The following is a 26,174-nucleotide window of genomic DNA, read 5'->3' as shown; positions in this document are numbered from 1 at the left end:
AAATCTGCTAGAACTTAGTGGGTCCGGCAGCATCTGTGGAGGGAATGGACAGACTGAAGGGTTGCAAACCAAAGCATCATTTATCCATTCTCTCCACAAAAGCTGCCTGACCAGCTGAGTTCTTCTAGTACTTTGTGTTATGCCCCTGTCCCACTTAGGAAACCTGAACGGAAACCTCTGGAGACTTTGCGCCCCACCCAAGGTTACCATGCGGTTCCCGGAGGTTTTAGTCAGTCTCCCTACCTGCAACCTCCGACAACCACTTGCAACCTCCGGGAACCGCACGCCAGAGGTTTCCGTCCAGGTTTCCTAAGTGGGACGGGCATTAAAGGTGCATTTAACTTTTCCGCTAGAAGCTTTTGATTAACAATGGGGAAGGAATGTTGAGACCCTATTCGATTAATGATGCGTTGTTTTCTTTTACTAAACTTGAAGGAATTACACTTGAACTGTGAAATTCAGATTTCAAATTTTAAAGTCAAAACCTACTTAGCTTAATTGATTACATGAACACTGAACCCCACTTCCAGCACTAATTTAAGCACTCAAAACATAGACAAGACCGTTTTTAAAAAAAATAGCAGAGTAATTTTTTCTTTTTGACATGTTGTACTACAGGCGCACAACCTTTTATCCGAAGATCCAAATAACGAAAACCTCCGAATAGCGGCCATTTTTTCGGTCCTTGAAGAAAGGTCCTTGAAAACGTTCACCGAGGGCGGCCCGCAGAGGTGACAGCGGAACCTCCGGTCGGTCCTCGAAGAAAGGGGAACTAAATCCCCATTCATAAAAGAGAAGGTGAGGGTATATTGCACGGGAGGGTTAATAATTGACAATATGCTGCTGCCTGCCCACTGATTTAAAAAGTTCCCATGGTAGACTCACGATACACAGTGCAGATTGTCGCTCCCTTCAGTTTCACCCCACCTACACCCCTCTGCTTCCCGGCCATGTGTGTGACCCCTTCCCTCCCCTCTCCAGCTCCCCGCCTATTGCACTGGCGCGGGGGCTTTGCACTGTCTTCACGTCGGCGATTGCAGCAGGACCGTGCCAGTCACCGGAGACGTCAGGACCAATTGGACACCGACCACCAGGCCCACCGCAAGCACGGAGAACCCAGAGACCCACAGCCAACAGCAGCCCAGCCCAGCCCCGCTCCAACTACAGAGGAACCTGGGTTGCGGATGACGGGGCGCAGTAGGGGCCCATCGGGGAGCGGGTTCCTGTTGGTCCTGACGTCTCCGGCCACCTGCCATCCTCCGGGAACTGTACCGCCCTTGCAGGAGAGTGGGGTTGTTTGCAGTTGCAGAGGGAGGGGGCAAGGGCGGTACAGTTCCCAGTCTCAGCTCCAGTCCAGGGGGGTGACCGGAGACATCAGGACCAACGGGACACCGACCCCCAGGCCCACTGCAAGCACGGAGATCCCAGAGACCCACAGCCAGCAGCAACTCCAGCCCAGCCCCGCTCCAACTCCAGAGGAACACGTAGGGGCAGAAGCTGATGGTGTGCAAGGTACGTCTTGTTCTTGGGGTGGCGGATGAGGGGGTGCAGCTCGGGCTGTGGGCAAACTGCCACTTGTCGCCGTAGCGGCCCATCGGGGAGCGGATTCCTCTGGAGTTGGAGGGGGAGGGGGGTATTGTGCTGTTTGATCGCCCCCTGCTATCCCAGGGACAGGGAGACACAGCGGCTTTTTAGATTGGTGGGCAATCACTTCCAAAGTTCTGCCCACACAGTCAGTACTCCTACACTGCATTTCATACAAACATTTATTCTGCAAGAAAAAACGACATTGAAGACTCAAACTCGCGATCGAGTAACTGCCAGGATCAAGGCGCAAACTCGCGACCTTGCGGATATGAGCCGAGCACTCTACCACTGAGCCAGCCATTAAAATCTACGCTAAAAAATTTCCATTCCGAAGACCGACAAATTCTGAATTACGAAAGGTGTCTGGTCCCAAGGCTTTCGGATAAAAGGTTGTGCACCTGTATAAAATTTAGACTTTAGTACCTGGTCTGAATCTAGTGTGACACGAAGACCCAGTTTTGATTTTCCATCTTCTTTCAGCAGTTTAAGGTGAGGACAGAGTGCTAAGCAAAATGCCTTGGACATATTCTCCGCAAGTTTGCTGTGATCTGCCGGGTCACTAAGATCGCTGGGCTGTTCCTCACTCCGCAGGAAGAACACCTTAACAGAAAAAGATTATTCAAGTTTAATTACTTAAAATAAAATCCTATTCATAAATTGAACATTTGCATTAACATAAAGCCTCAAGGCAGTTTATAAAAGTATTAATAAGCTTTGAACCAATCATACACAGATGAATGAACAGGAGAACAAAAGCATAGATGTTTAGTGAAGGAATTCTGGAGCCTTCATTTTAGAAAACCAAAAGATAAACAATAAAAAATCAGAACCAGAAATGGAACCACAGTAAATTGTCATTGCAACAGACCATGGGGGATGGGGGGGAAACAGTGTCCGTTATTGTTGAATATCCGCTATAACTGAGTATGGGATTATCGTTGTATGTGGTTAAAACAAAGAATTACAGATGATGGTTAATACACAAAAGGACACAAAGTGCTGGAGTAACTCAGCAGGTCAGGCAGCATCCCTGGAGAACATGGATAGGTGATTGAAGTGGTCAATGGTCTGGAAGGTGAGACTAGCCAGTTAGATACAAAATTGGGTCAGAGGAAGGTATTAGAAGGTGATAATAGAGGGTTGTTTTTCAAATTGGTGACCTGGGACCAGAGGCATGCCATAAGAATTGGTGTGGGGTCCTCTACTGCAACAAAGGAATTGGTACTGGGTCTCCTGCTGTTTGTCATATATAACAATTTGGAAGAGAATGTAGGTGGCATAATGAACAAGTTTACAAATGACACCATTGATGGTTACAAAATGATCTTGATCAAATGAAAAATCAGGCGTTAAAATCCATCTGCCAAATGCAAAGCAATGTATTTTGGGAAGTTAAACCAGGGCAGAACATACATTGTAAATGACAGGGCCCTGGGGAATGCAGGGCAGTAGAACAGAGAGAGTTATGCCCCTGTCCCACTTAGGAAACCTGAACGGAAACCTCTGGTGACCTTGAGCCTCACCCAAGATTTCCATGAGTCGCCAGAAGTTTTGGTCACTTGCCTGGAAAGCCTCGACCGAAGCGTGAGCTGCATCAACTGACCAAAGATCCCACAAGATCTTTGCTACCGACCGCACACACACACACACACACACACAAACACATCGCGAAGGTGGGGGCCAGGGACAGCGGAAGAGCGCTGTCTGCGCGATCAAGAGGAAGGTAAACGGCTGCCACAGAGTACGGTAAGTCCTTTAGAGAGCGCGGGAGGGGGGGAAAGAAGGGGGGGAGAAGTGGGGTGGGGGGGGGGGAAGGAGTGGAGACAGTTCTAAGAAGTTTAATACAGTTTAGCGGGCATTTTACCTTCCGGCGGATCTTCTAGGTCCTGAAAACTCCAATGAGCCAATCAAAATGGCCGGTCAGCGAAGGAGATTGCCTTCGACTGCCTGTAAGTAAATAGTGACCCCACTCCACTGGCTTCGACCAAACGGAAACCTATTTTGAGTCGAGGTCGGTTTTGATTTTGTTTAAATAATCGAAGGAACAAAGTGGAAGCCTCGACCACGCGGAAACCACTTTCGACCAAAACCTCCGGGAACCTCATGGAAACCTTGGGTGGGGGCGCAAGGTCACCAGAGGTTTCCGTTCAGGTTTCCTAAGTGGGACAGGGGCATTAGGAGTACAATGACATTATTCCCTGAAAGTGGCATCACAGATACACAAAATGCTGGTGGCGGTGTACGTGGTGCTTGCCTTCATAAGACAGGGACTTGAGTACAAGAGTTGGGATGTACAAGAGTCGGGATGTAAAGTTACAGTAGTATAGGACATTAAGACTGCACCCGCAAAAGTTATGTGCAGTCTGCCTACCAAAGTGTATGAAGGATTTGATGAAGCTTCTGAGAGCGTGCAGAAAAGATTCACAAGAATGTTACCGAAACTGGAGGGCTTAAGTTACGAGTGGAGACTTAATAGGCTGGGACTAGTTTTCCAAGAGCAAAGGAGGCTGAGGGGCGAGATAAAAAAAGTTTATAAAATCAGAGGGACTAAGGTATTTTGTGATTTCTGATATTATCACTTCTGGCTGTCTGCCTTCCACAGCCTCCAACCTTATCGTTTCCCAGCCCCGCACAGCCCAGTTTTAACTTCTCCCCAAAATCCATAAACACAACCGCCCTGGCAGACCCATTTTTTTCTGCCTGCTCCTGTCCCACTGTTAGACCCATTCTTAGACACCCAAATATTATGCAAAATGTGAACAGAAACAATACTTGAATACGTTTTTCTATTACCTCTGTCCATCTAATGACTTTGCCATTTGTTTTGAATTCTGACCCATGAAATATCTTCACACTTGCAATTTCATCCATGGATTTGCCATCAATTGGACTGATGAGACTACAATTTTGAAGCAAAATGTTTAAATTAATATGGTGATAATTCTGAAAAGAAACACAAATGCATATAGCACAATCTAATTTTAACGAACATATCACATTGAAAGCAGCATCTGATTTAACAAATTATGGGGAGTTCTATTCTTAAGCAAGTACACATACTTCATACATGTAAATTCTAACAACTGCTAAACGAGAAATATTTAAACAGTGGGTCACTCTAAATGATAGATTATATGCATCTCCATTTTAAATATCATTGCCTCGGGGCTAATAATCTGTCTACAATTTTTGGAGGAAAAAGTGTACACTACCTACATGCAGGAAGGAGAATGATTGCAGTTTTTAATATTATGCCTCACTTATCCATACAAATCCCTAATATTAAATGGCAAAACATAATTAAATAATTCTATTTTCTCATCCCCAACTAGCAATTCAAAACTAAATGTACCCTTTGTTGATATTTTTGTCATCTTCTGTCCAGTGGATGTGAACATGTTCCTGTGGTTCTTCTGCATCCGTTTTACCACAGGTGATGGTAAAGTCTTTCATCTCTCGGATTGCCTGTCGTAAAGTATCCATTGTTTCTGCTGAGATTTGTACCATCATACCATCTAAAAATACAACAAATGCAACAAAATAATTACACGGTAACACACATCTTACCTTTTTGACGAAATGTGTCGATTTAAAACTATGAAATCTTAAATGATAAACATAATATATAATTTTACATATCTACACATTTTTGCTTTACTTGTGCAGTGATTTATTTAACTTATAAACCTAACTACTGGTTTATGGATCCTGCCTGATCGTCTAACAGTAACAGGTGTAGCAGGTTTAGGTGTTGACTCAACTGTAGGCTTGTTTGGCTCTGTTTTAGTACCCTGACTTTGACCAGAGGAATCTGTTTCTTTGTCTGTACTAACTGAACTTTGTGTTTCAATCACAGTGGTCTCTTCCAACTCACTTTCAGATAAAAACTCAGGGATTAGGACTACATGCTCAGTTTTTGGTACATCTTTGGCTGAAATTATTTGATCAACATGAACACTTTTGATCCTATCTCCAACTTCAACTATCTTTTTGTTCCACTCACTTCCACTATTTTCCCAACATCCCATTTGTCTCGACTGGACTTGTTGGGAGGACTGTGAGCATGAACCTGCTCATCTGGCTTGAAGTTCCTCTCCTTTTTGTGGGAAACATTAAAATGGCGTTTTTGACTTAACTGTTTTTGCTCAACTCTCAAGGCCAAGTTGGATTGAATTAGACTTAGGCGTATTCTTAGCCTTCTCTTCATCAACAGTTCTGCAGGTGAGTAACCTGTTGTGTGGTTCTGTACTTCAGCAAGAAACTATCCAAAAGATGTTTCATGTTGAGCTTTGAACAACCCTGCAAAACCTGATTCTTGTGAGCATCTTTGACAACATTAACAGACCTTTCCGCCGCCCCATTGGAGGCTGGATGGTATGGGGGAACAAGTGTGTGTTTTACACCATTCCGCTGCATGAACTCTTTGAACCGTTCTGAACGAAACTGAGGCCGTTATCAGAAACAAGTTCTTCCAGTAAACCATGGCATGCAAAAATTGACCTCAACTCATCTATGGTACACTCAGTAGTAGTGCTTGACCCCATATGCTTAACCTCAATCCATTTGGAATTACTATCTACTAGTACCAGAAAGTGATCATTACCCTTTTCACAAAAATCTACATGAACTCTCTGAAAAGGTCTACTTGGCCATGAGCAGGGTTGCAGTGGTGTTTTGGTGGTTTACTCTGGCAATTTTAGCTACATTTGCTCACTAGTGGCTCTATGTCACTGTCAATACCAGGCCAATACACAAAACGTCAGGCAATTGACTTCATGCTTACTATGCCAGGATGTTCGGCATGAAGTACATTCATAATTTTGTTTCTCAAAGACTCTGGTACAACCACTCTGTAACCCCACTTAATGCATCCCTGCTCACATGATAACTCATGGCATCGATTATGGAAAGGCTTCAGCTCTGAGTTCAGAACCAAGTTCAATCCACTATCGATTTCAGTCCAACCGTTCAATGTCTGTTCATAGACCCACCAGCACAGTGTCTTTCTCTGTTTCTACTGCAATTTCTGTTGCAGTCACTGGAAAGTCTTCATCTACAACTTGCAGTGTGTAGATTGAGTTCTCACTTCCCACGTCAGAGTTCTCATGGGGCAACGCATCTGCAACTGCGTTACACTTGGAGCTTCTCTACTCAACCTTGTAGTCATACTGGGACAGCAAAATTGCCCAGCGCTGCATCCTTGATGCTGCCATGGAAGGTATTCTTTAGATTCTGGAGTAGTTCCTGAGGATTGGAGGGTAGCTAATGTAACCCCACTTTTTATAAAGGGAGGGAGAGAGAAAACGGGGAATTACAGACCAGTTAGTCTAACATCGGTAGTGGGGAAACTGCTAGAGTCAGTTATTAAAGATGGGATAGCAGCACATTTGGAAAGTGGTAAAATCATTGGACAAAGTCAGCATGGATTTATGAAAGGTAAATCATGTCTGACGAATCTTATAGAATTTTTCGAGGATGTAACTAGTAGAGTGGATAAGGGAGAACCAGTGGATATGTTATATCTGGACTTTCAGAAGGCTTTCGACAAGGTCCCACATAAGCGATTAGTATACAAACTTAAAGCACACGGTATTGGGGGTTCAGTATTGATGTGGATAGAGAACTGGCTGGCAGACAGGAAGCAAAGAGTAGGAGTAAACGGGTCCTTTTCAGAATGGCAGGCAGTGACTAGTGGGGTACCGCAAGGCTCAGTGCTGGGACCCCAGCTATTTACGATATATATTAATGATTTGGACGAGGAAATTGAATGCAACATCTCCAAGTTTGCGGATGACACGAAGCTGGGGGGCAGTGTTAGCTGTGAGGAGGATGCTAGGAGGCTGTAAGGTGACTTGGATAGGCTGGGTGACTGGGCAAATGCATGGCAGATGCAGTATAATGTGAATAAATGTGAGGTTACCACTTTGGTGGCAAAAACAGGAAAGTAGACTATTATCTGAATGGTGGCCGATTAGGAAAAGGGGAGATGCAACGAGACCTGGGTGTCATGGTGCACCAGTCATTGAAAGTAGGCATGCAGGTGCAGCAGGCAGTGAAGAAAGCCAATGGTTTGTTAGCATTCATAGCAAAAGGATTTGAGTATACGAGCAGGGAGGTTCTACTGCAGTTGTACAGGGTCTTGGTGAGACCACACCTGGAGTATTGCGTACAGTTTTGGTCTCCTAATCTGAGGAAAGACATTCTTGCCATAGAAGGTTTGCGGAGTATTTTTAGATGGTATGATGGTACAAATCTCAGCAGAAACAATGGATACTTTACGACAGGCAATCCGAGAGATGAAAGACTTTACCATCACCTGTGGTAAAACGGATGCAGAAGAACCACAGGAACATGTTCACATCCACTGGACAGAAGATGACAAAAATATCAACAAAGGGTACATTTAGTTTTGAATTGCTAGTTGGGGATGAGAAAATAGAATCATTTAATTATGTTTTGCCATTTAATATTAGGGATTTGTATGGATAAGTGAGGCATAATATTAAAAACTGCAATCATTCTCCTTCCTGCATGTAGGTAGTGTACACCTTTTCCTCCAAAAATTGTAGACAGATTATTAGCCCCGAGGCAATGATATTTAAAATGGAGATGCATATAATCTATCATTTAGAGTGACCCACTGTTTAAATATTTCTCGTTTAGCAGTTGTTAGAATTTACAGAGAAGGTTCACCAGACTGATTCCTGGGATGTCAGAACTTTCATATGAAGAAAAACTGGATAGACTCGGCTTGTACTCGCTAGAATTTAGATGATTGAGGGGAGATCTTATAGAAACTTACAAAATTCTTAAGGGGTTGGACAGGCTAGATGCAGGAAGATTGTTCCCGATGTTGGGGAAGTCCAGAACAAGGGGTCACAGTTTAAGGATAAGGGGGAAGTCTTTTAGGACCGAGATGAGAAAAATATTTTTCACACAGAGAGTGGTGAGTCTCTGGAACACTCTGCCACAGAAGGTAGTTGAGGCCAGTTCATTGGCTATATTTAAGAGTAAGTTAGATGTGGCCCTTGTGGCTAAAGGTATCAGGGAGTATGGAGAGAAGGCAGGTACAGGATACTGAGTTGGATGATCAGCCATGATCATATTGAATGGTTCGAAGGGCCTATTCCTGCACCTATTTTCTATGTTTCTATGTATTGAACAGGTACTTTGGATCCGTCTTCACTAAGGAGGACACAAACAATCTCCCTGATGTACTAGTGGCCAGAGGATCAAGGGTGACGGAGGAACTGAAGGAAATTCACATTAGACAGGAAATGTCTGAAAGCTGATCAATCCCCAGGGCCTGATGGTTTGTATCCCAGGGTACTTAAGGAAGTGGCCTAGAAATTGTAGATGCATTGGTGATAATTTTCCAATGTTCTATAGATTCAGGATCAGTTCCTGTGGATTGGAGGGTAGCTAATGTTATCCCACTTTGTAAGACGGAAGAGAGAAAACAGGGAATTATAGACCAGTTAGCCTGACATAGGTGGTGGGGAAGATGCTGGAGTCAATTATAAAAGATGAAATAGCAGCACATTTGGATAGCAGTAGCAGGATCGGTCCGAGTCAGTATGGATTTACGATGGGGAAATCATGCTTGACTAATCTTCTGGAATATTTTGAAGATGTAACTAGGAAAATGGACAAGGGAGAGCCAGTAGACGTAGTGTACCTGGACTTTCAGAAAGCATTTGATAAGGTCCCATTTAGGAGATTAGTGGGCAAAATGAGAGCACATGGTATTGGGGGTAGGGTGCTGACATGGATAGAAAATTGGTTGGCAGACAGGAAACAAAGAGTAGGGATTAACAGGTCCCTTTCAGAATGCCAAGCAGTGACTTGTGGGGTACCGCATAGCTCGGTGCTGGGACCGCAGCTATTTACAATATACATCAATGATTTGGATGAAGGGATTCAAAGTAACATTAGCAAATTTGCAGATGACACAAAGCAGGGTGGTAGTGTGAACTGTGAAGAGGATGCGATGAGGATGCAGGGTGACTTGGACAGGTTGGGTGAGTGGGCAGATGCAGTTTAATGTGGATAAATGTGAGGTTATCCACTTTGATGGCAAAAACAGGAAGGCAGATTATTATCTAAATGCGGTCAAGTTGGGAAAAGGGGAAGTACAACGGGATCGGGGGGTCCTTGTTCATCAGTCACTGAAAGTAAGCATGCAGATGCAGCAGGCAATGAAAAAAGCAAATAACATGTTGGCCATTACAAGAGGAGTTGAGTATAGGAGCATAAACAGGTCCTGCCGCAGTTGTACAGGACCCTAGTGAGACCACACCTGGAGTATTGTGTGCAGTTTTGGTCTCCCAATTTGAGGAAGGACATTCTTTTATTGAGGGAGTACAGGGTAGGTTCACCAGGTTAATTCCCGGGATGGCGGGACTGTCATATGTTGATAGAATGGAGCAGCTGGACTTGTATACTTTGGAATTTAGGTTGAGAGGGGATCTTATTGAAACATATAAGATTATTAAGGGTTTGGACATGCTAGAGGCAGTAAACATGTTCCTGATGTTGGGGGAGTCCAGAACCAGGGGCCACAGTTTAAGAATAAGGGGTAAGCCATTTAGAACGGAGATGAGGAAAAACTCTTACACACAGAGAGTTGAGAGTGTGGAATTCTCTGCCTCAGAGGGCGGTGGAGGCTGGTTCTCTGGATGCTTTCAAGAGAGAGCTAGACAGAGCTCTTAAAGATAGCGGAGTCAAGGGATATGGGGAGAAGGCAGGAACGGGGTACTGATTGTGGATGATCAGCCGTGATCACATTGAATGGCGGTGCTGGTTCAAGGGGCCAAATGGCCAACTCCTGCACCTATTGTCTATCACTTTAGCATCCTCAACTGAAGTAATGGATTCTAAATCCACTCAAGATTTACTGCGAACATTGACTTTCAACAACATGCAAACAGTTTTGTATCATTACCTTCTACAATGCTAGATTTGGCCAGGTAACCAGAAGATGATTTCAGAGCACCACTGAAGACAAAAAAACTGGCTCCTGTTACTGCAAAACAGAATTATAGAAATAGTGTCAATTTTGCTCATTATGAATCGTCTCAAAGTTCATTCACTGTCATCAAGAGTTAATAAATGTTTTTCTATCAATAACATGAACAGTTGTATTCCAAACACTTGGAATAGCAGTTCTAAGCAGGGAAATTCATGCTAACACAAATAAATCATATGTTGGAGTCGGCATGCATTCTTTATTAAGTTAAAAAACAAAACAATGCAACTTGATGAGGACATACCTTTTCTAGGTTGGTTGTGGATACTTATGGCCTGAGTCTGGTAGTTCCCATCATCATTTTGAACGCACACCAAATGTGAATCTGCCTTCTCATTGAAGCAAGCTCCAAATGCCAACACATGCTCATTGGATTTGTTCATTGCTTTCATCATCTTGATTAAAATGGCCCAACAAGGAGAGACAGATCTTTACAAACTTTCTTCAAAACATTAAAACTTAATTGCCATCTATTCAAATTCTATTTATACACAAAATAATAAGTCGCATAAATGATAAATGCGAATTGAGCTAAAGCACGGAATCCAAAAACTCGACTTTGTGCTAAACATTAGGTTAATTTCAAGACCAGGTGAATAATTTTCTTTTAATTGCACACCCATAAAATTAATCTCTGGTACAAAAACACTGGAATGACCAATATTGAGATTCTTGACCATTTAAAAAATGTTAACTATATTGATCACAATGTCATACATGATATTTAGTGATGTGGGAATGGTATGAGAAAAATGTTCAACTTAAACTTTAATCAGCTTACTTAAATAATGCAGTTCTGCTTTCATTAAGCTGCTGCATTTAGTGTTAAGACACCACATCCTGCCCATCATTAGCTCATCCCACTTAGTCAAGTTGAGTGCTAATACTTTGGAAAAATTACAAATATTTACTCAAACACTATTCCACAATTTACGTAACTATCCCAATCCAATCATTCAGTTGATCCCTATATATTGTAATTAGATTTCAACACCAATTTTCCATAATATTAAATGTTACCTAACAAATGCCTTTATGAAAATTCACTTTACTATCTTCAAAGTATTATCTAATGGGTTTATATCTCAAGCACATCAGCAATACTTATCCAGTAGAATTATTACTTCGCATTTTAAGTACACACAATTCATTACCAAAATTTAAAAAATCCTCATTGACATCTTTTTCTTCAGCCACTAGCTACATAGAAGGCAGCTCATCGGAGACACATTTGAGTGTTTTAAAACAGAATGCAAAGCGACAATATGAATCTAATATTTGGTAACTGCTTTGGGAACAAAATATTCTGTTATATCACATTCCATTGCATCATGCAGGTTTTGTCCAATTGATCATTTATCAGCCACAAGTGCAATAACCCTATCGCACCGATCATTTGATCACAAACTTCATCAGCAATGTTCGTATCCTAGATTTAATGTTTAAAAAACGAAAAAACTTTTTTAAAAAATAGACAAAAGTGTTGGAGTAATTTGGTGAGTCAGGCAGCATCTCTGAGAAAATTGATAGGCAATGATTTGGTTCTGGTTTCTTCTTCAGACTGATTGTTCTTGGGGTGGGGGGGGGGATAGAGAAGAAAGCAGGATGAGAGGTGGGGGCGGGACAAAATCTGGTAAGTGGACACAGGTGAGGGATGAATGGCAAATGCTTGGACAAAGGCCAGATATGAAAAGCCAAAAAGTGTGAGGTGTGGAGATAAGGATTGAAGTGTGAAATGTGAAGCCAGAAAAAGTAATACAGGTGGTAGGGGACTGGGAGGGGAAAGGAGGAAATGGGTGTACATCCTGGAAGGTCTTAGGGGAGAAAGGTGGAAAATTGGGGAGAGGGTGTTTGTAAGTTAGTGTCATAGAGTGACAAAACAGGCCCTTTCGGCCCAACTTGCCCACACCGGCCAACAATGTCCCAGCTACACTAGTCCCACATGCCTGCGCTTAGTCCATATCCCTCCAAACCTGTCCTATCCATGTACCTGTCTAACTGTATCTTAAAAGATGGGATAGTCCCAACCTCAACTACCTCCTCTGACAGCTTGTGCCATACACCCACCACCCTTTGTGCAAAAAAGTTACCCCTCAAGGGCCTGTCCCACTTGGGTGTCATTTGCGCGTCACGCAGATGACGCGTGAAGATTTTGTACATACCAAAATCCTGGGGAGCCGTGCGCGACCTCGCGTCGCTGCCTATGTCACCACGCACCATGCACGCGTAATGCGCACCATGCGCACATCACGTACGTGTCACGACACGTGCGTCGTGACGCGTAAATGATGTGTAAATTACGCGCAAATGACGGCCAAGTGGGACAGGCCCAGATTCCTATTAAATTATTATTTCCCCCTTCACCTTGAACCTACGTCCTCTGGTCCTCGATTCCCCTACTCTGGGCAAGAGACTCTGTGCATCTACCCGATCTATTCCTCGCATGGTTTTATACATCTCGATAAGATCATCCCTCATCCTTCTGCCCTCCAAGGAATAGAGACCCAGCCTACTCAACCTCTCCCTATAGCTCACACCCTCTAGTCCTGGCAACATCCTCTGAAATCTTTGCTGAAATGTTTCAAGCTTGACAATATCTTTCCTATAACATGGTGCCCAGAACTGACCACAATATTCTAAATCCAGTCTTACCAACATCTTATACAACTGCAACATGACCTCCCAACTTACTTAGTTACCTAAAACTGGAGATAACTTGGGTTATATGCTACCCAAGCTGAATACAAGGTGCTATCCCTCCAGTTTGCGTGTGGCCTCACTCTGGTAATGGAGGTAACCCAGGACAGAAAGTTCCTCCCTCACCTGTTTCCACCTACCACCTTCCAGACTTTGCCTCATACCCCACTTTAAAATGGGGTATGAGGAATGTCCCAACCAGAATCGTCACCTATCCATATTCTCCAGCGACGCTGCTTGACCCACTGAGTTACTCCGGCACTTTGTGTCCTTTCTTTTAATATCAGCATCCGCAGTTACTTGTGTCTTCAAAATACTTTTAACACTTCAGATGTTAATATATTAAATATTGAATATTAACATTTTTCATAAAATATTAAATATTCAGATATTAAAGGTAAATTCTTCAGATGCTGAAAACATGAAATAAAAATAAATGCATTATAACTCGTCTAATCAGGCAATATCTGACAAGGAAATTTTTTTTTTCAAGTTCTGAGAAACACTTTGATTTTCATTTTATAATTGATAATTATGCAAATACTATAGCATTTGACAGTATTTGGATATTTCACCTTTCAACTAATTTCAGGAATTGCTAATTTGCGGGGGGTTTTCTCTTCCTTCCCAAAGAATGGATGAATGGGCTATTGGACCAACCTTACACTAAACACGATTACCCTCACAACAATACAGCTTATTTGAAGAAGCCAATAATCATCTCCCATCACTATTCAGAAGACCACAAAGTCTGTGAATTAATTTGTATTGCAAAATATTGAATATTACAAAACAATTTTGGAAGTCCATACTGAGTTACTGGTTAAGCATTTACTTGGCATATGTATTGGCCACATGCATAGAAAAAAGTATAAGATTTCAACTCCTGATGTGGATCCACACTTATTGGACTTGCAAGTCCATTTAAATATATGAAGCATATGGTGTACCTCATTATATCTGTTGCTAGGAATATTGATGCATGTCTTCCTGACTTCCATGTCAACAACAAGTCCTTGTACTACAGGCAACTTGTATTGGTAATTCCTGAAATCCTAAATAACACAGAAAATTATGTATTAACAGTATTTTTTAAACTATTACATTTGCTTTTGCTTGTTACTACTTATGATCTCAAAAACACAGACATAATAAATCAGTCATTTAGAAATGCAAACAGTAATGTTGGTTATCTACCAACATATTCAAGGAATATAATGTCATAAGTTGACAAACATTTGAACCACAAGTCAAGGAGTATGGAGAGGGAAAAGGAAAACGCAATTGCAACCAAGATAGGTTCAACCATGACTGATAGAGCAGACTTGAGGGATATCATTGATCTCTGGTGAGAAGATGATTTTGTTTACAATACTCCTTATCATCTGTTGTATTAATCAAATGCCCTTCCAAACATACAATTTAATTTCAAAACAGATCATTGCTTCTAACACAGCTCTGCAGTATTTAAAACATTTGTTAAACATAGGCTATGTGGTGAACTTTCTAAACTAGTTTAAAATAACATCCTGGTGCAAACCTTTTGTTTAATTTGAAGATGACATTTGGGTATTATATGTCAACAAATGATCCCAAAAAGATAGCAGGTTCTCACAGTAGAAATTATTTTGAGAGTTTATCCACATTGTCAGATATCAGTTAATATGTTAACCATGTAAACATGAAATTATCATCCTTGTGGTGGTATCCTAGCAAATAATTTCTACGTTCTAATACACAATATTGGCCGTGACATCATTATTCTCTTCCCTTGAAAAATGTGAACTTACCGCAAGTAGGTTCATTATTGTATGTCCTGTCTCTCCAAACAGAGGTTTACGAAAACGCACACTGAATAACGGACATGGATAAACTGTAAAAGAATATATTAATCAGAAATTGTTCCTTTACTCTTTACACAAATTGAATGATACATATACAGTTACTCACATCTATATTCTGCTCCAAGACGCAGCATCAGACGGATTGGGAAAACTTTAGCCCAAGGTGTTTCCCATTTTTGAATTAGAATGGCAAACAGGTATGGTGCATTGGGAAGCACAACATCCTGCAGAGACTGAAAAGTAGAGGTGACATACAGAAATCCACCATGTTCTCTACTGCCAAGGAAAGTCTGAGTAAAGAAGGAATGGCCCAATTCTCCAACAACATTACCTATAGACAAAAGACATTTGTAGCAAAATTGTTAAGTAGCAAAATATTACTTGGCAACACAAAAGCATGTATGCAAATACTAAAAGTAGAGGTTTAGAATTTTGCTTTATGTCCTCTGCTTATTTTAACATGAGTAATCTATCAATGTGAACACTAAATTATAGGCTGAATTAGTTCTGCAAAGTACTGTAATAATCATACAACCTCACATATGCCATGTTCACATCAAAGCACATCATTATGTTAATACTGTCATTTGACTATACCTGCCAGTGCATCTTGATATAGCTGTATATAGTGATTAAAGATATCCTTTGGGATGCATTTCTCATCAGGTAAACACTGCAAGAGGATGACTATCTCCGCCTGCCCCACTGCATGCATTCCTTTGGTGGTGAAGGACCAACACTTCCTGTTCACATCTGAGAAAACAATACAATTGTCAGATGCGTCCATTTTGGAAACAACATATATAAAAAGTAACAAGATCACTGACTAATTTTCTTTGTCGCTTACCATAACTTTTACAACTCAGAACTATTAATGATTTTTTTTTAAAATCACATTGGCAAACAGTTTTAATTTGCTATTTTGGAAACCATGGGTTAGTGACAAAAGGATCCAGGATGGTCTTCATGGGTTAAATTATTTTGCCCACAAATATTAAGATTATCATACTAATCTAAATCTGACACTATCAAACTCCTGCTCATTCCAATACAACTGAAACACAGACCAGCCCTTTTCCCTCCCCCAACATACACATTCACCTGGCAGAATTCTCATATTGAGCAATTTCTTCTTCAATTCCATTCAGACAGGAACTCGCTCAGTATGAGACAGGAACCTTTTGGGACCTGTGACCACAGTTCAATTAGGTTTAAGATAATTATGGATAGGGACAGAGAGGGTCCACGTGTTAAAATGCTCAACTGGAGTAAAGCCAACTTTGAGGGTATGAGAGAAAGTCTCGCTCAAGTTGACTGGAGCAGGTTATTTGAGGGGAAATGAACATCGGCCATGTGGGATGTTTTAAAAAGTGTGCAGGATATGTACATCCCCGTTAAAGTGAAGGGCAAAGCAGGCAAACATAAGAAAGCTTGGCTGATGAGGGAAATTGAGGCCGTGGTCAAAAACAAGAAGGATGCTCGGACAGGTATAGGCAGCTGCGATCAACTGCACCCCTGGATGAGTTTCGGGAGTAAACTGAAAAAGGAGATCAGAAGGGCAAAAGGACCAGAAGATTGCTCTGGTGTGTAGCATTAAGATAATCCCAAAATATTTTTTACATATATAAGAGGGAAAAGGGTAACTAGAGAGAGAGTGGGACCTCTCAGGAATTAAAGCAGTCACCTCTGTGTGGAGCCACAGGAGATGGGCAAGGTCCTCAATGAGTATTTCTCCTCTGTATTTACCGAGGAGAAAGACTATAGGACGGAGGAACTTGGGGCAGTCAATGGAAGTGTCTTGAGAACAGTCAGTGTTACCATCGAAGAAGTACTGAAGGTACTGTCGTGTACGAAGGTAGACAATTCTCCAGGGCCTGATCAGATATATCCGAGGACATTGCAGGAAACTAGAGAGGAAATTGCGGGAGCCCTGGTTGAAATTTACGAGTTGTCCTTAAATACAGGAGAGGTGCCGGAAGACTGGAGGGTGGCAAATGTTGTGCCCCTTTTCAAGAAGGGCTGCAGCAAAAATGCTGGGAACTATAGGCCGGTGAGCTTAACATCTGTAGTTGGAAAGTTACAAGAGAGTATTCTGAGGGACAGGTTATACAGGCATTTGGATAGGCAAGGGCTGATTAGGGATAGTCAGCATAATTTTGTACATGGGAGGTCGTGTCTCATAACTCTGATAGATTTATTTGAAGACGTGAACAAAAAGGTTGATGAGGGCAGAGATGTAGATGTTGTGTACATGGATTTCAGTAAGGCGTTCGACAAGATGTCGCATGGTAGGCTGCTCTGGAAGATCCAAGGAGAGATAACTGAATGGATAGCAAATTGGCTCCATGCAAGGAAGCAGAGGTTGATGGTGGAAGGTTGCTTCTCAGAATGAAGGCCTGTAATTAGTGGTGTGCCTCAGGGTTCGGTGCTGGGCCCGTTACTGTTTGTCATCTACATTAATGATTTGGATGAGAACATGCAGGGCAAGATTAGCAAGTTTGCTGATGATACAAAAGTTTGTGGTTTTGCAGATAATGAAGATAGTTGTGAAAGATTGCAGCAAGATCTGGATCATTTGGCCAGGTGGGCGGAGGAATGGTTGATGGAATTTAATACAGAAGTGTGAGGTTGCATTTAGGGACGTCGAACAAGGGCAGGACCCACACAGTAAATTGTAGGCCTCTGGGTAGTGTTGTAGAGCAAAGGGATCTAGGAGTGCAGGTGCATGGTTCCTTGAAGGTCAAGTCGCAGGTAGATAAGGTGGTCAAAAAGGCTTTTGGTACTTTGGTCATCAGCAGTATTGAGTATAGAAGTTTGGAGGTATGCTGCAGTTGTATAAGATGTTGGTGAGATCGCATTTAGAATATTATGTTCAGTTCTGGGCACCATGTTATAGGAAAGATATTGTCAAGCTTGAAAGGGTTCAGAAAAGATTTACGAGGATGTTGCCAGGACTAGAGGGTATGAGCTAAAGGGTAAAATGGTAACTAGAGAGAGAATGGGACTCCTCAGGAATCAAAGCGGTCACCTCTGTGTCGAGCCACAGGAGATGGGCAAGGTCCACAAAGAGTATTTCTCCTGTTTTCACTGGAGAAAGACAGGAGGACGAATGAACTTGGGGTAGTCACTGGAAGCGTCTTGAGAGCAGTCTGTATTACAATCGCAGACGTGCTGAAGGTCCTGACGCATAAGATAGACAAATCTCCCAGGCCTGATCAGATATATCCGAGGACACTGTGGAAAGCTTGAGGAAAAATTGCAGGAGCCCTCGCTAAGTGTCATTAAATACAGGCGAGGTGCCAGAAGTCTGGAGGGTGGCAAATGTTGTACCTCTAGGAAAGGAAAAAACTATGGCTACAAGATGAAATAACAGCAATGAAAATCTGTTGTCTCATGACACACTTAGTCTCCAAAAAAAGAAGTAACACTAAATATGGCAGAAGTAATTAAGCAATATTTTCAGGACCTCAGGAGAATGTCAAACCATGATAATTGAAAAAATACGACACAAAGTGCTGGAGTAACTCAGCGGGTCAGTCAGCATCTCCAGAGAAAATGGATAGATGATGTTTTGGGTTAGGGGCCTATTCATATTCTCCAGAAATGCTGCCAGACCTGCTGAGTTACTCCAGCACTGTCTTTTTTTGTAAAATAGCATCTGCAATTCCTTGTTTCTCCATGACAATTAAACCACGATTCAAGAAATTCAACACCAGTTGAACTTGAATTACTGATTTACCAGTGGTACAATGTAAATTTTTTGGGCTTAAATCTTTGAATGCCAACTTTTTGCAATGTTAACACATTGACAAAAAAATCTCTAAACCACAAGAAAGATGGAGACCACAAGAGAAAGAAACATTAACCATTGAATGCACAAGTGAAAAAAAGATTTTAAAAAATAAAAAGAAACACTTGCTCATTTATAAACATAGAAAAATAGGTGGAGTAGGCCATTCGGCTCATCGAGCCAGCACCACCATTCAACATGAATATGGCTGATCATCTAAAATCAGTACCGTTCCTGCTTTTCCCCCATATCACTTGATTCCTTTAGCCCTAAGAGCTAAATCTAACTATCTCTTCCTGCATCTAGCCTGTCCGATCCTTCTAAAACCATTCACAACCTCAAGACATTGATTAAGCACTTAATGACTAAAATAAATATCAGTATGGGCATTTAAGCAATGTTTATAGCATGTCTCAACAATGTTATTGGTCACATGTTAATGATCGTGCTATCTTTTTTGTGATAGAGGAATAAATATAAATCGGTACTCTGGAAAACAACCACACTCTTCTTCAAAATAATGCCACAAAATCTCTGACATGCTTCAAGAGCTTACAAGATCTCCCTTTAAAATATTATCTTACAGGCATATCGCCTACATTGACTTCAAGCCTCTCAAGTTTCTTGAGCATTGAAGCCACAACCACCTTATGTGGTGACAAACAAAAAACTACATGCTAAGTTACAGAAACAGGTATCAAAATTGCTATGCCACAAGACTATAAACTACATAGGCACCAAATAAAAACTTACCTTTGACTAGTTAATTTTATGAGGTTCAGCTTTAGTTTGAGACGTTTTTAATTTAGGAATCAACATAAACTTTCCTGAAGATGTTAGCTATAAAAGTAGCACGTGTTTAGTCATACCAGAGAAATGAAAATGCATGAAAATACTCACAATTGACAAGTTTGACCATAACAAGCAAGTTTGCATTTAAAACAAAAACTAGAGGATCGGGGCCTCCTTCTTCCAACTGCAACATCAGAGACATCTGTGATGGCTGTTCTTCAACTGCATAATCTAGCACGAAAAAAAATCCATCTTTGTTGAAACATTTATGAAAACTGATAAGCTGATTAGTATGTGATATAAACTAAAATCTGAATATAGCTTCATGTACAAGTTCAGATATTTAAAACCTTCTTAGGCCCCCTTCGGTCATGGCTGGGTTAAAGCCTAACAATCCTATACCCAGCCCACTGGAAAATGCATGACATTTGAAGTGGTTGGGGAATAAGGAGGAGAAAACTGATATCCATGTGATTAGGGTGGACACAAAATGCTGGAATAACTCAGCGGGACAGGCAGCATCTCTAGAGAGAAGGAATGGGTGATGTTTCGGGTCGAGACCCTTCTTCAGACCTGCTTATCACCCTACCGTTTCCAGATCTCACCGTCTCCCCTGCGCCTCCATGTAATTAGGATGGTTTTAAAATAAAATAAAATTTCAGAATCAATGATAAAAAATATTTGAGTGTGGCAGATTGTATTTTAATTGCACTTGAAGAACTGTAACTCATGCGGCTACAGGTCTGGGCATGGTAGGTTAGATTAGGTTGGGTAGCAGTTTTGCAACACAGATAGGATAGGTTGAACATCCTGTATTCTGCTATTGTTTTAATTAATCTATGATTCAACAGTAACAGTCTTTGCATTGTGGGAGATCTGGCCGCCACTGCTGTCTGGTCGCCGCCTTGCCGCGACCGCTGAAACCCAACGCAGAATCACTCCCTGGAGCTGGAGTAACTCCCTGGAGTAACTCTTGGTCCTCGAAAAATATTCCAAATGGAATTTAAACTGGAGGATGGACTTAAGCAAAAAAGGATTCTTGGGAAATTAGAGCTACTTTAAATTTCCAACCACTGGCTTCCAAAGCAGGGCATCGGAGATGTCCTCATTCTTTAGGGAACAGGGGATCCCCTCTTCCACTATAAATGAGGCTCTCACCAGGGTTTCTTCTGTACCCCGTAACTCTGCTCTCACTCCACAACTCGTAACAAGGACCTTCCACCCTACCAGCCGTCACATACAACAGATAATCCACCGACATTTTCGCCACCTCCAACGGGATTCCACCACTAGCCACATCTTTCCATCTCCTCCCCTTTCGGTGTTCCGCAGAGACCGCTCCCTCCGTAACTCCCTGGTCAATTTGTCCCTTCCCACCCAAACCACCCCTCTCCTGGCACTTTCCCTTGCAATCGCAGAAAATGCTACACTTGTCGCTTTACCTCCCCCCTTGACTCCATCCAAGGACCCAAGCAGTCATTCCAGGTGCGGCAGAGGTTCACCTGCACCTCCTCCAACCTCATCTATTGCATCCGCTGCTCAAGGTGTCAGCTGCTCTACATCGGGGAGACCAACCTGATCTCCTGGTGGCTCAGCACTTCAACTCCCCCTCCCATTCCAAATCTGACCTTTCTGTCCTGGGCCTCCTCCATGGCCAGAGTGAGGCCCACCGTAAATTAGAGGAGCAGCACCTCATATTTCGCTTGGTTAGTTTACACCCCAGCAGTGTGAACTTCTTCATTGACTTCTCCAATTTCAGCTAGTCCCTGCTTTCTCCTTCTTTCCCCTCCCCGTCCCAGCTCTCACAGCCCACTGTCTCCGCCTCTTCCTTTTTTCTTCCCCCCCCCCTCCCCCCACCCCCACCCCCACATCAGTCTGAAGAAGGGTCTCGACCCGAAACGTCGCCTATTTCTTTCGCTCCATAGATGCTGTCTCACCCGCTGAGTTTCTCCAGCATTTTTGTCTACCTTAAATTTAGTTGCATCTGGTTGGGTAACAATGGCAGGGTGAAGACTATTCCATGCTTTAATTGTGCGGGGGAACTTCATGGAGCAGCTAGCATCTCTGGATAGAAGAAATTGGGTGACGTTTCGGGTAGAGACCCTTCTTTAGACTCCCTCTGGTTTTAGTGTTTTTAGTTTAATTTAAAGATAGAGTGGAAACAAGCCCTTTTCGGCCCACCGAGTCCACGTCGACCACCAATCACCCGTACACTAGTTCTATCCCACACATTAGTGAGGTAAGTCAAGAGTCAAGAGTGTTTTATTCTCTCACGTCCCAGTTAGAAAAATGAAATCCTTACTTGCACAGCACAACAGAATATGTAAACATAGTACTCTGTAAGCAATGTTGTGAACAAGAAAACAAAACAGCGTATATTTATATATGAATATATATAACTCAGGGCTGCCAACTCTCACGCTTTGAGCGTGACACTCACGCATTCCAGCCAATTCTCACGCCCTCACGCTGAAGACTGAATTCTCACGCTGACAGGCTGTCTTCAGTCCCTGCACAGCAAAGATCCTATAGCGGAGCTAAAGGGTCTTTGCTGCACAGTTTGTCTCTTTGGGCCACATGACAGCGATCTGCACGGATTGGGGAAGCGCGTCGGTCCCGGGCAGCGGGTGTCAACGCTTTTGTGCGCCGTCTGCGAGCTCTGTGCTGCCGGCTGCCACGGCAACCTCTCTCCCTCCCTCCCTCCTGCCCTTCAACTCGATTGGCAGCACTAGCGCCACCAATCCATGCTGCACCGTGCCCGCCAGACTCCCCATTGGGCGGCCGGGGAAAGAGAGGGAGGAGAGAGGGAGGGGAGAAAGAGAGAGGGGGAAAGAAAAAAAGGATGGAGGCAAAGAGAGACAGGGGGAGGGAATGTAGAAAGGGGATGAAGGAAGGGAAGGAGAAAGGGGAGAAAGAGGAAGCGTGAGGAAAAAGAGGGAGGGCGAGGAAAGAGAGGGAGGGGAGGAAAGAGGGAGGGATGGGGGGAGGAAAGAGGGAGGGAGGGAAGGAAAGAGGGAGGGAGGGGAGGATGGAGGGGGGAAGGAAAGGTGTGTGTGTCTGTCTCCCTGTGTGTGTCTTCTTGTGTGTGTGTGTCTCCCTGTGTGTGTGTGTCTGTATGTGTGTATCTCCCTGTATGTGTGTCTCTGTGTCTCCGTGTGTGTGTGTGTGTGTGTGTCTCCCTGTGTGTGTGTGTGTGTGGCTCCCCGTGTGTGTGTGTGTGTGTGTGTGTGTGTGTGTGTGTGTGTGTGTGTGTGTCTCCCTGTGTGTGTGTATGTGTGTGTGTGTGTGTGTGTGTGTGTGTGTGTGTGTGTCTCCCCGTGTGTGTGTGTGTGTGTGTGTCCCCGTGTGTGTGTTTGTCTGTCTCCCTGTGTGTGTGTCTGTCTGTCTCCCTGTGTGTGTGTGTGTGTCTGTCTCCCTGTGTGTCTGTCTCCCTGTGTGTGTGTGTGTGTGTGTGTGTGTGTGTGTGTGTGTGTGTGTGTGTGTGTGTGTGTGTGTGTGTGTGTGTGTGTTTGTGTGTGTTTGTGTGTATGTGTGTCTTCCTTTGTGTCTCCTTGTGTGTCTGTTGTCACATCCTGGCGTTAGACAGGGCTGCCAACTCTCACGCTTTGAGCGTGAGAGTCACGCATTTCAGCCAATTCTCACGCTGATGACAGAATTCTCACGCTGTCTTCAGTCCCTGCACAGTTTGTCTCTTTTGCACCACATCAGAGCGATCTGTGCGGTTTGTGGAAGAGCGTCGGTTGGCGGCTGTGAGTGACGTAACATCTCTTCTCTTCTTTCTTGGTTGGATGTGCAGCCGCCGACAACATGAAGCAGCCGGAGATAGAATCAGTTGTAAAACATGGGGGGACCATAATGAGGCCAAACATCTAGGACAGGGTTCGGCAACCTACGGCACACGGGCCGAAACCGGCCCGTAACCCGAAAAACCGCGTTTATTTTCAATTCGTTTTCGCGGAATCAGGGCAGGCGAGCCGACCTGAGAACTGCAGCGACCTGGGATGCAAGCTGATCTGGGAACGGCAGCCAGTCCCTGGGCACGCAGAATGCCAACTTGATCATTATGGACAAATTGGGCCAGCCATGTACATGTTGTATAACTCTTGACTCTATGCTGATCTGAATGGGCTTAGAATGACCATTTAAGCAAAATTGCCCTCACTTTCCCCATTTTGATTCTTGAGATTAATATCCCTTTGCTCTGTTAGCAGCGTTAAAGTACTTATGAGGTAGAGTCAGGAAAGGTAGCATATTATTTTTTTTTAGTTTGCTTTAATTTGTTAGTTGATTTTTTGTTAACTGCCATAATTTCTGAAATGGTCTTAAAGTAACTTAACTGTTATAAAGCAGTAATAAGTGATTTTTGTCCAAACTTGCTTAAAATGTTTGCATTATTAGCAGGGCTGCCAACTCTCACGCATTGAGCGTGAGACTCACGCATTTCACAAAATTCTCACGCTCTCACGCTGATCACAAAATTATATAATGAGAATAGGACCTGTTTTGCTTAACAAATAGTGTAGAAAGGAATTGCAGATGCTGGTTTAAACTGAAGATAGCCAATAAAAACTAGAAAAACTCAGCAGGCAGCATCTCTGGAGAGAAAGAATGGGTGATGTTTCGAGTCGAGAACTTCAGCCTGAAGAGGTTGAAAACCAGCCATAAAACACAATGACTGGACATGTGTGTTATCCAACTAAGGGCAGATATCAGAATGTGTTCATCTTTATTCACGTGACACCATAATAAATATATTACAGAAAAAATAATTTAATGGGGTGGCACAGTGGCGCAGCGGTAGAGTTGCTGCCTTACTACCACATGACTTTTCTCTGGATATTCCAATTTCTACCATATCCGAAAGAAGCACAGGTTTGTAGGTTAATTGGCTTCTGTAAATTGTCCCTGGCGTGATGGATGGAATTGGTGTATGATAGATTGCTGGTCGGTGTGGACGTTGTGGGCAGAAGGGCCTGTTTCCATATATATTTTTACATATATATCTTAATTTCATTGAACCATATATGATTGAATATGTGGCATTATTTTCGTCTTGTTTCTATATTCAAAGGGTAAGGTTGAAACCGTCTGAAGAAGGGTTTCGGCCCAAAACTTTGCCGTTGAGTTTCTCCAGCAATTTTGTCTACCTTCGATTCTCCGGCATCTGCAGTTCCTTCTTGAACAAGGTTGATTGATTTATTTGTACAAAACAGTGATGGAAGTCCAACTTTTGCTTTGTTTCTCTGAAATGTTCTCTATATATATGCATAACAGCATGAATATAATCTGATTTCCATACATGAATATAGTCATTCATGTGCTGCACCTGTTGATCAGAGCCTGGCTCTATTGTGGAATGTAATTAGGAATGTAATTTAGCCTTACCTTATTCATACCTAATCCAATTTAAAGCATAAATGTTACATTCAAATGCAAGTCAAAAGACTCGTTACAGTATGCACCAAATTGCACAATTTCAAGCTGAAAAATGCAAAAGCTCCTGTACACCTTTGGTATGTGGAAGGAAACAAGAGCACCCAGAGAAAACCCATGCGATCAAAGGGAAAAGGAGCAAACTCCATACAGACAATACCCATATTCAAGATCAATTCCGGGTCTCTGGCACTTTTAGGCAGCAACTACATGACCAATGTACTGCCCCATATTCTTAAACTGAATTAAAACATACAGTAGCTGTAAATGGGGACATAGCGTGACTTAGAGATTTAAGACTGAAAATGGATAGTTATTTTTTTTAGTAACCAAAGTTATCAACGTATAATTTTTTGAGTGTTGGAAAACAAAATATAGCGGCACAGCTGGTGGGCGTGCTGCCTCACACGCCCGAGATCTGTGTTCGATCCTGTCTTCGGGCACTGTCTGTGTTGAATTTGCACATTCTCCCTGCAAGCATGTGGGTTTCCCTTCCACATCCCAAAGACTGATTGGCTTTGTAGGTTAACTTGTCTCTGTAAAATTGCCCCTAATGTGTAGGGAGTGGGTGAGGAAACTGTGAATGGGTGGAAGACAAAAAAGCTGGAGAAAATCAGCAGGTGAGGCAGCATCTATGGAGCGAAGGAATATTCATACGCTGAATAATCCACCCACATTTTTGATTGGAAGTGGAAAGAAATAATAGAAATTGCATTCATTGCAACGTGTAAAAAGAGTTGTAAAAAGAGTGTAAAAAGAGGTACTGTATTGTAATTTTGCTGCATGTCATTGTGGTATACATCATGTCTTGATTGGTGAATATGTTTAGTGACTTTATTTGAAGCAGAAATAATATGTGAATGCTTCATTGAGCATAATTCCGACTGGTAACTACGCACTTCGTCCGAGCACATTATCGCACGCATCATGCGTGCCATCTTAAATGACCACCTAAACAGTCATTTGGCAACCTAAAAAGCTGCCTAGATTTCCCGGCTGGCAT

General features: G+C 42.7%; 1 protein-coding gene across 2 annotated transcripts in view; it reads right to left on the bottom strand.

The window, feature by feature from the left end:
* Positions 1 to 26,174, bottom strand: part of zfyve9 (zinc finger FYVE-type containing 9) — a 112,354-nt gene that overhangs the window by 3,372 nt on the left and 82,808 nt on the right. For both annotated transcript variants that reach the window (XM_033028602.1, XM_033028603.1), the window contains 10 exons: positions 19,847 to 19,969; positions 15,754 to 15,909; positions 15,263 to 15,487; positions 15,103 to 15,185; positions 14,263 to 14,367; positions 10,860 to 11,010; positions 10,532 to 10,612; positions 4,940 to 5,102; positions 4,381 to 4,486; positions 2,011 to 2,187 (listed from right to left, as the gene is read on the bottom strand). In XM_033028602.1, coding sequence (XP_032884493.1) covers positions 2,011 to 2,187; positions 4,381 to 4,486; positions 4,940 to 5,102; positions 10,532 to 10,612; positions 10,860 to 11,010; positions 14,263 to 14,367; positions 15,103 to 15,185; positions 15,263 to 15,487; positions 15,754 to 15,909; positions 19,847 to 19,969 — 1,370 coding nt within the window. The remainder of the gene's footprint in view (positions 1 to 2,010; positions 2,188 to 4,380; positions 4,487 to 4,939; positions 5,103 to 10,531; positions 10,613 to 10,859; positions 11,011 to 14,262; positions 14,368 to 15,102; positions 15,186 to 15,262; positions 15,488 to 15,753; positions 15,910 to 19,846; positions 19,970 to 26,174) is intronic.

Source organism: Amblyraja radiata, chromosome 10 (assembly GCF_010909765.2).
Source record: "Amblyraja radiata isolate CabotCenter1 chromosome 10, sAmbRad1.1.pri, whole genome shotgun sequence".
NCBI classification, from domain to species: domain Eukaryota; kingdom Metazoa; phylum Chordata; class Chondrichthyes; order Rajiformes; family Rajidae; genus Amblyraja; species Amblyraja radiata.
This window is presented reverse-complemented; position numbering and strand designations above follow the sequence as displayed.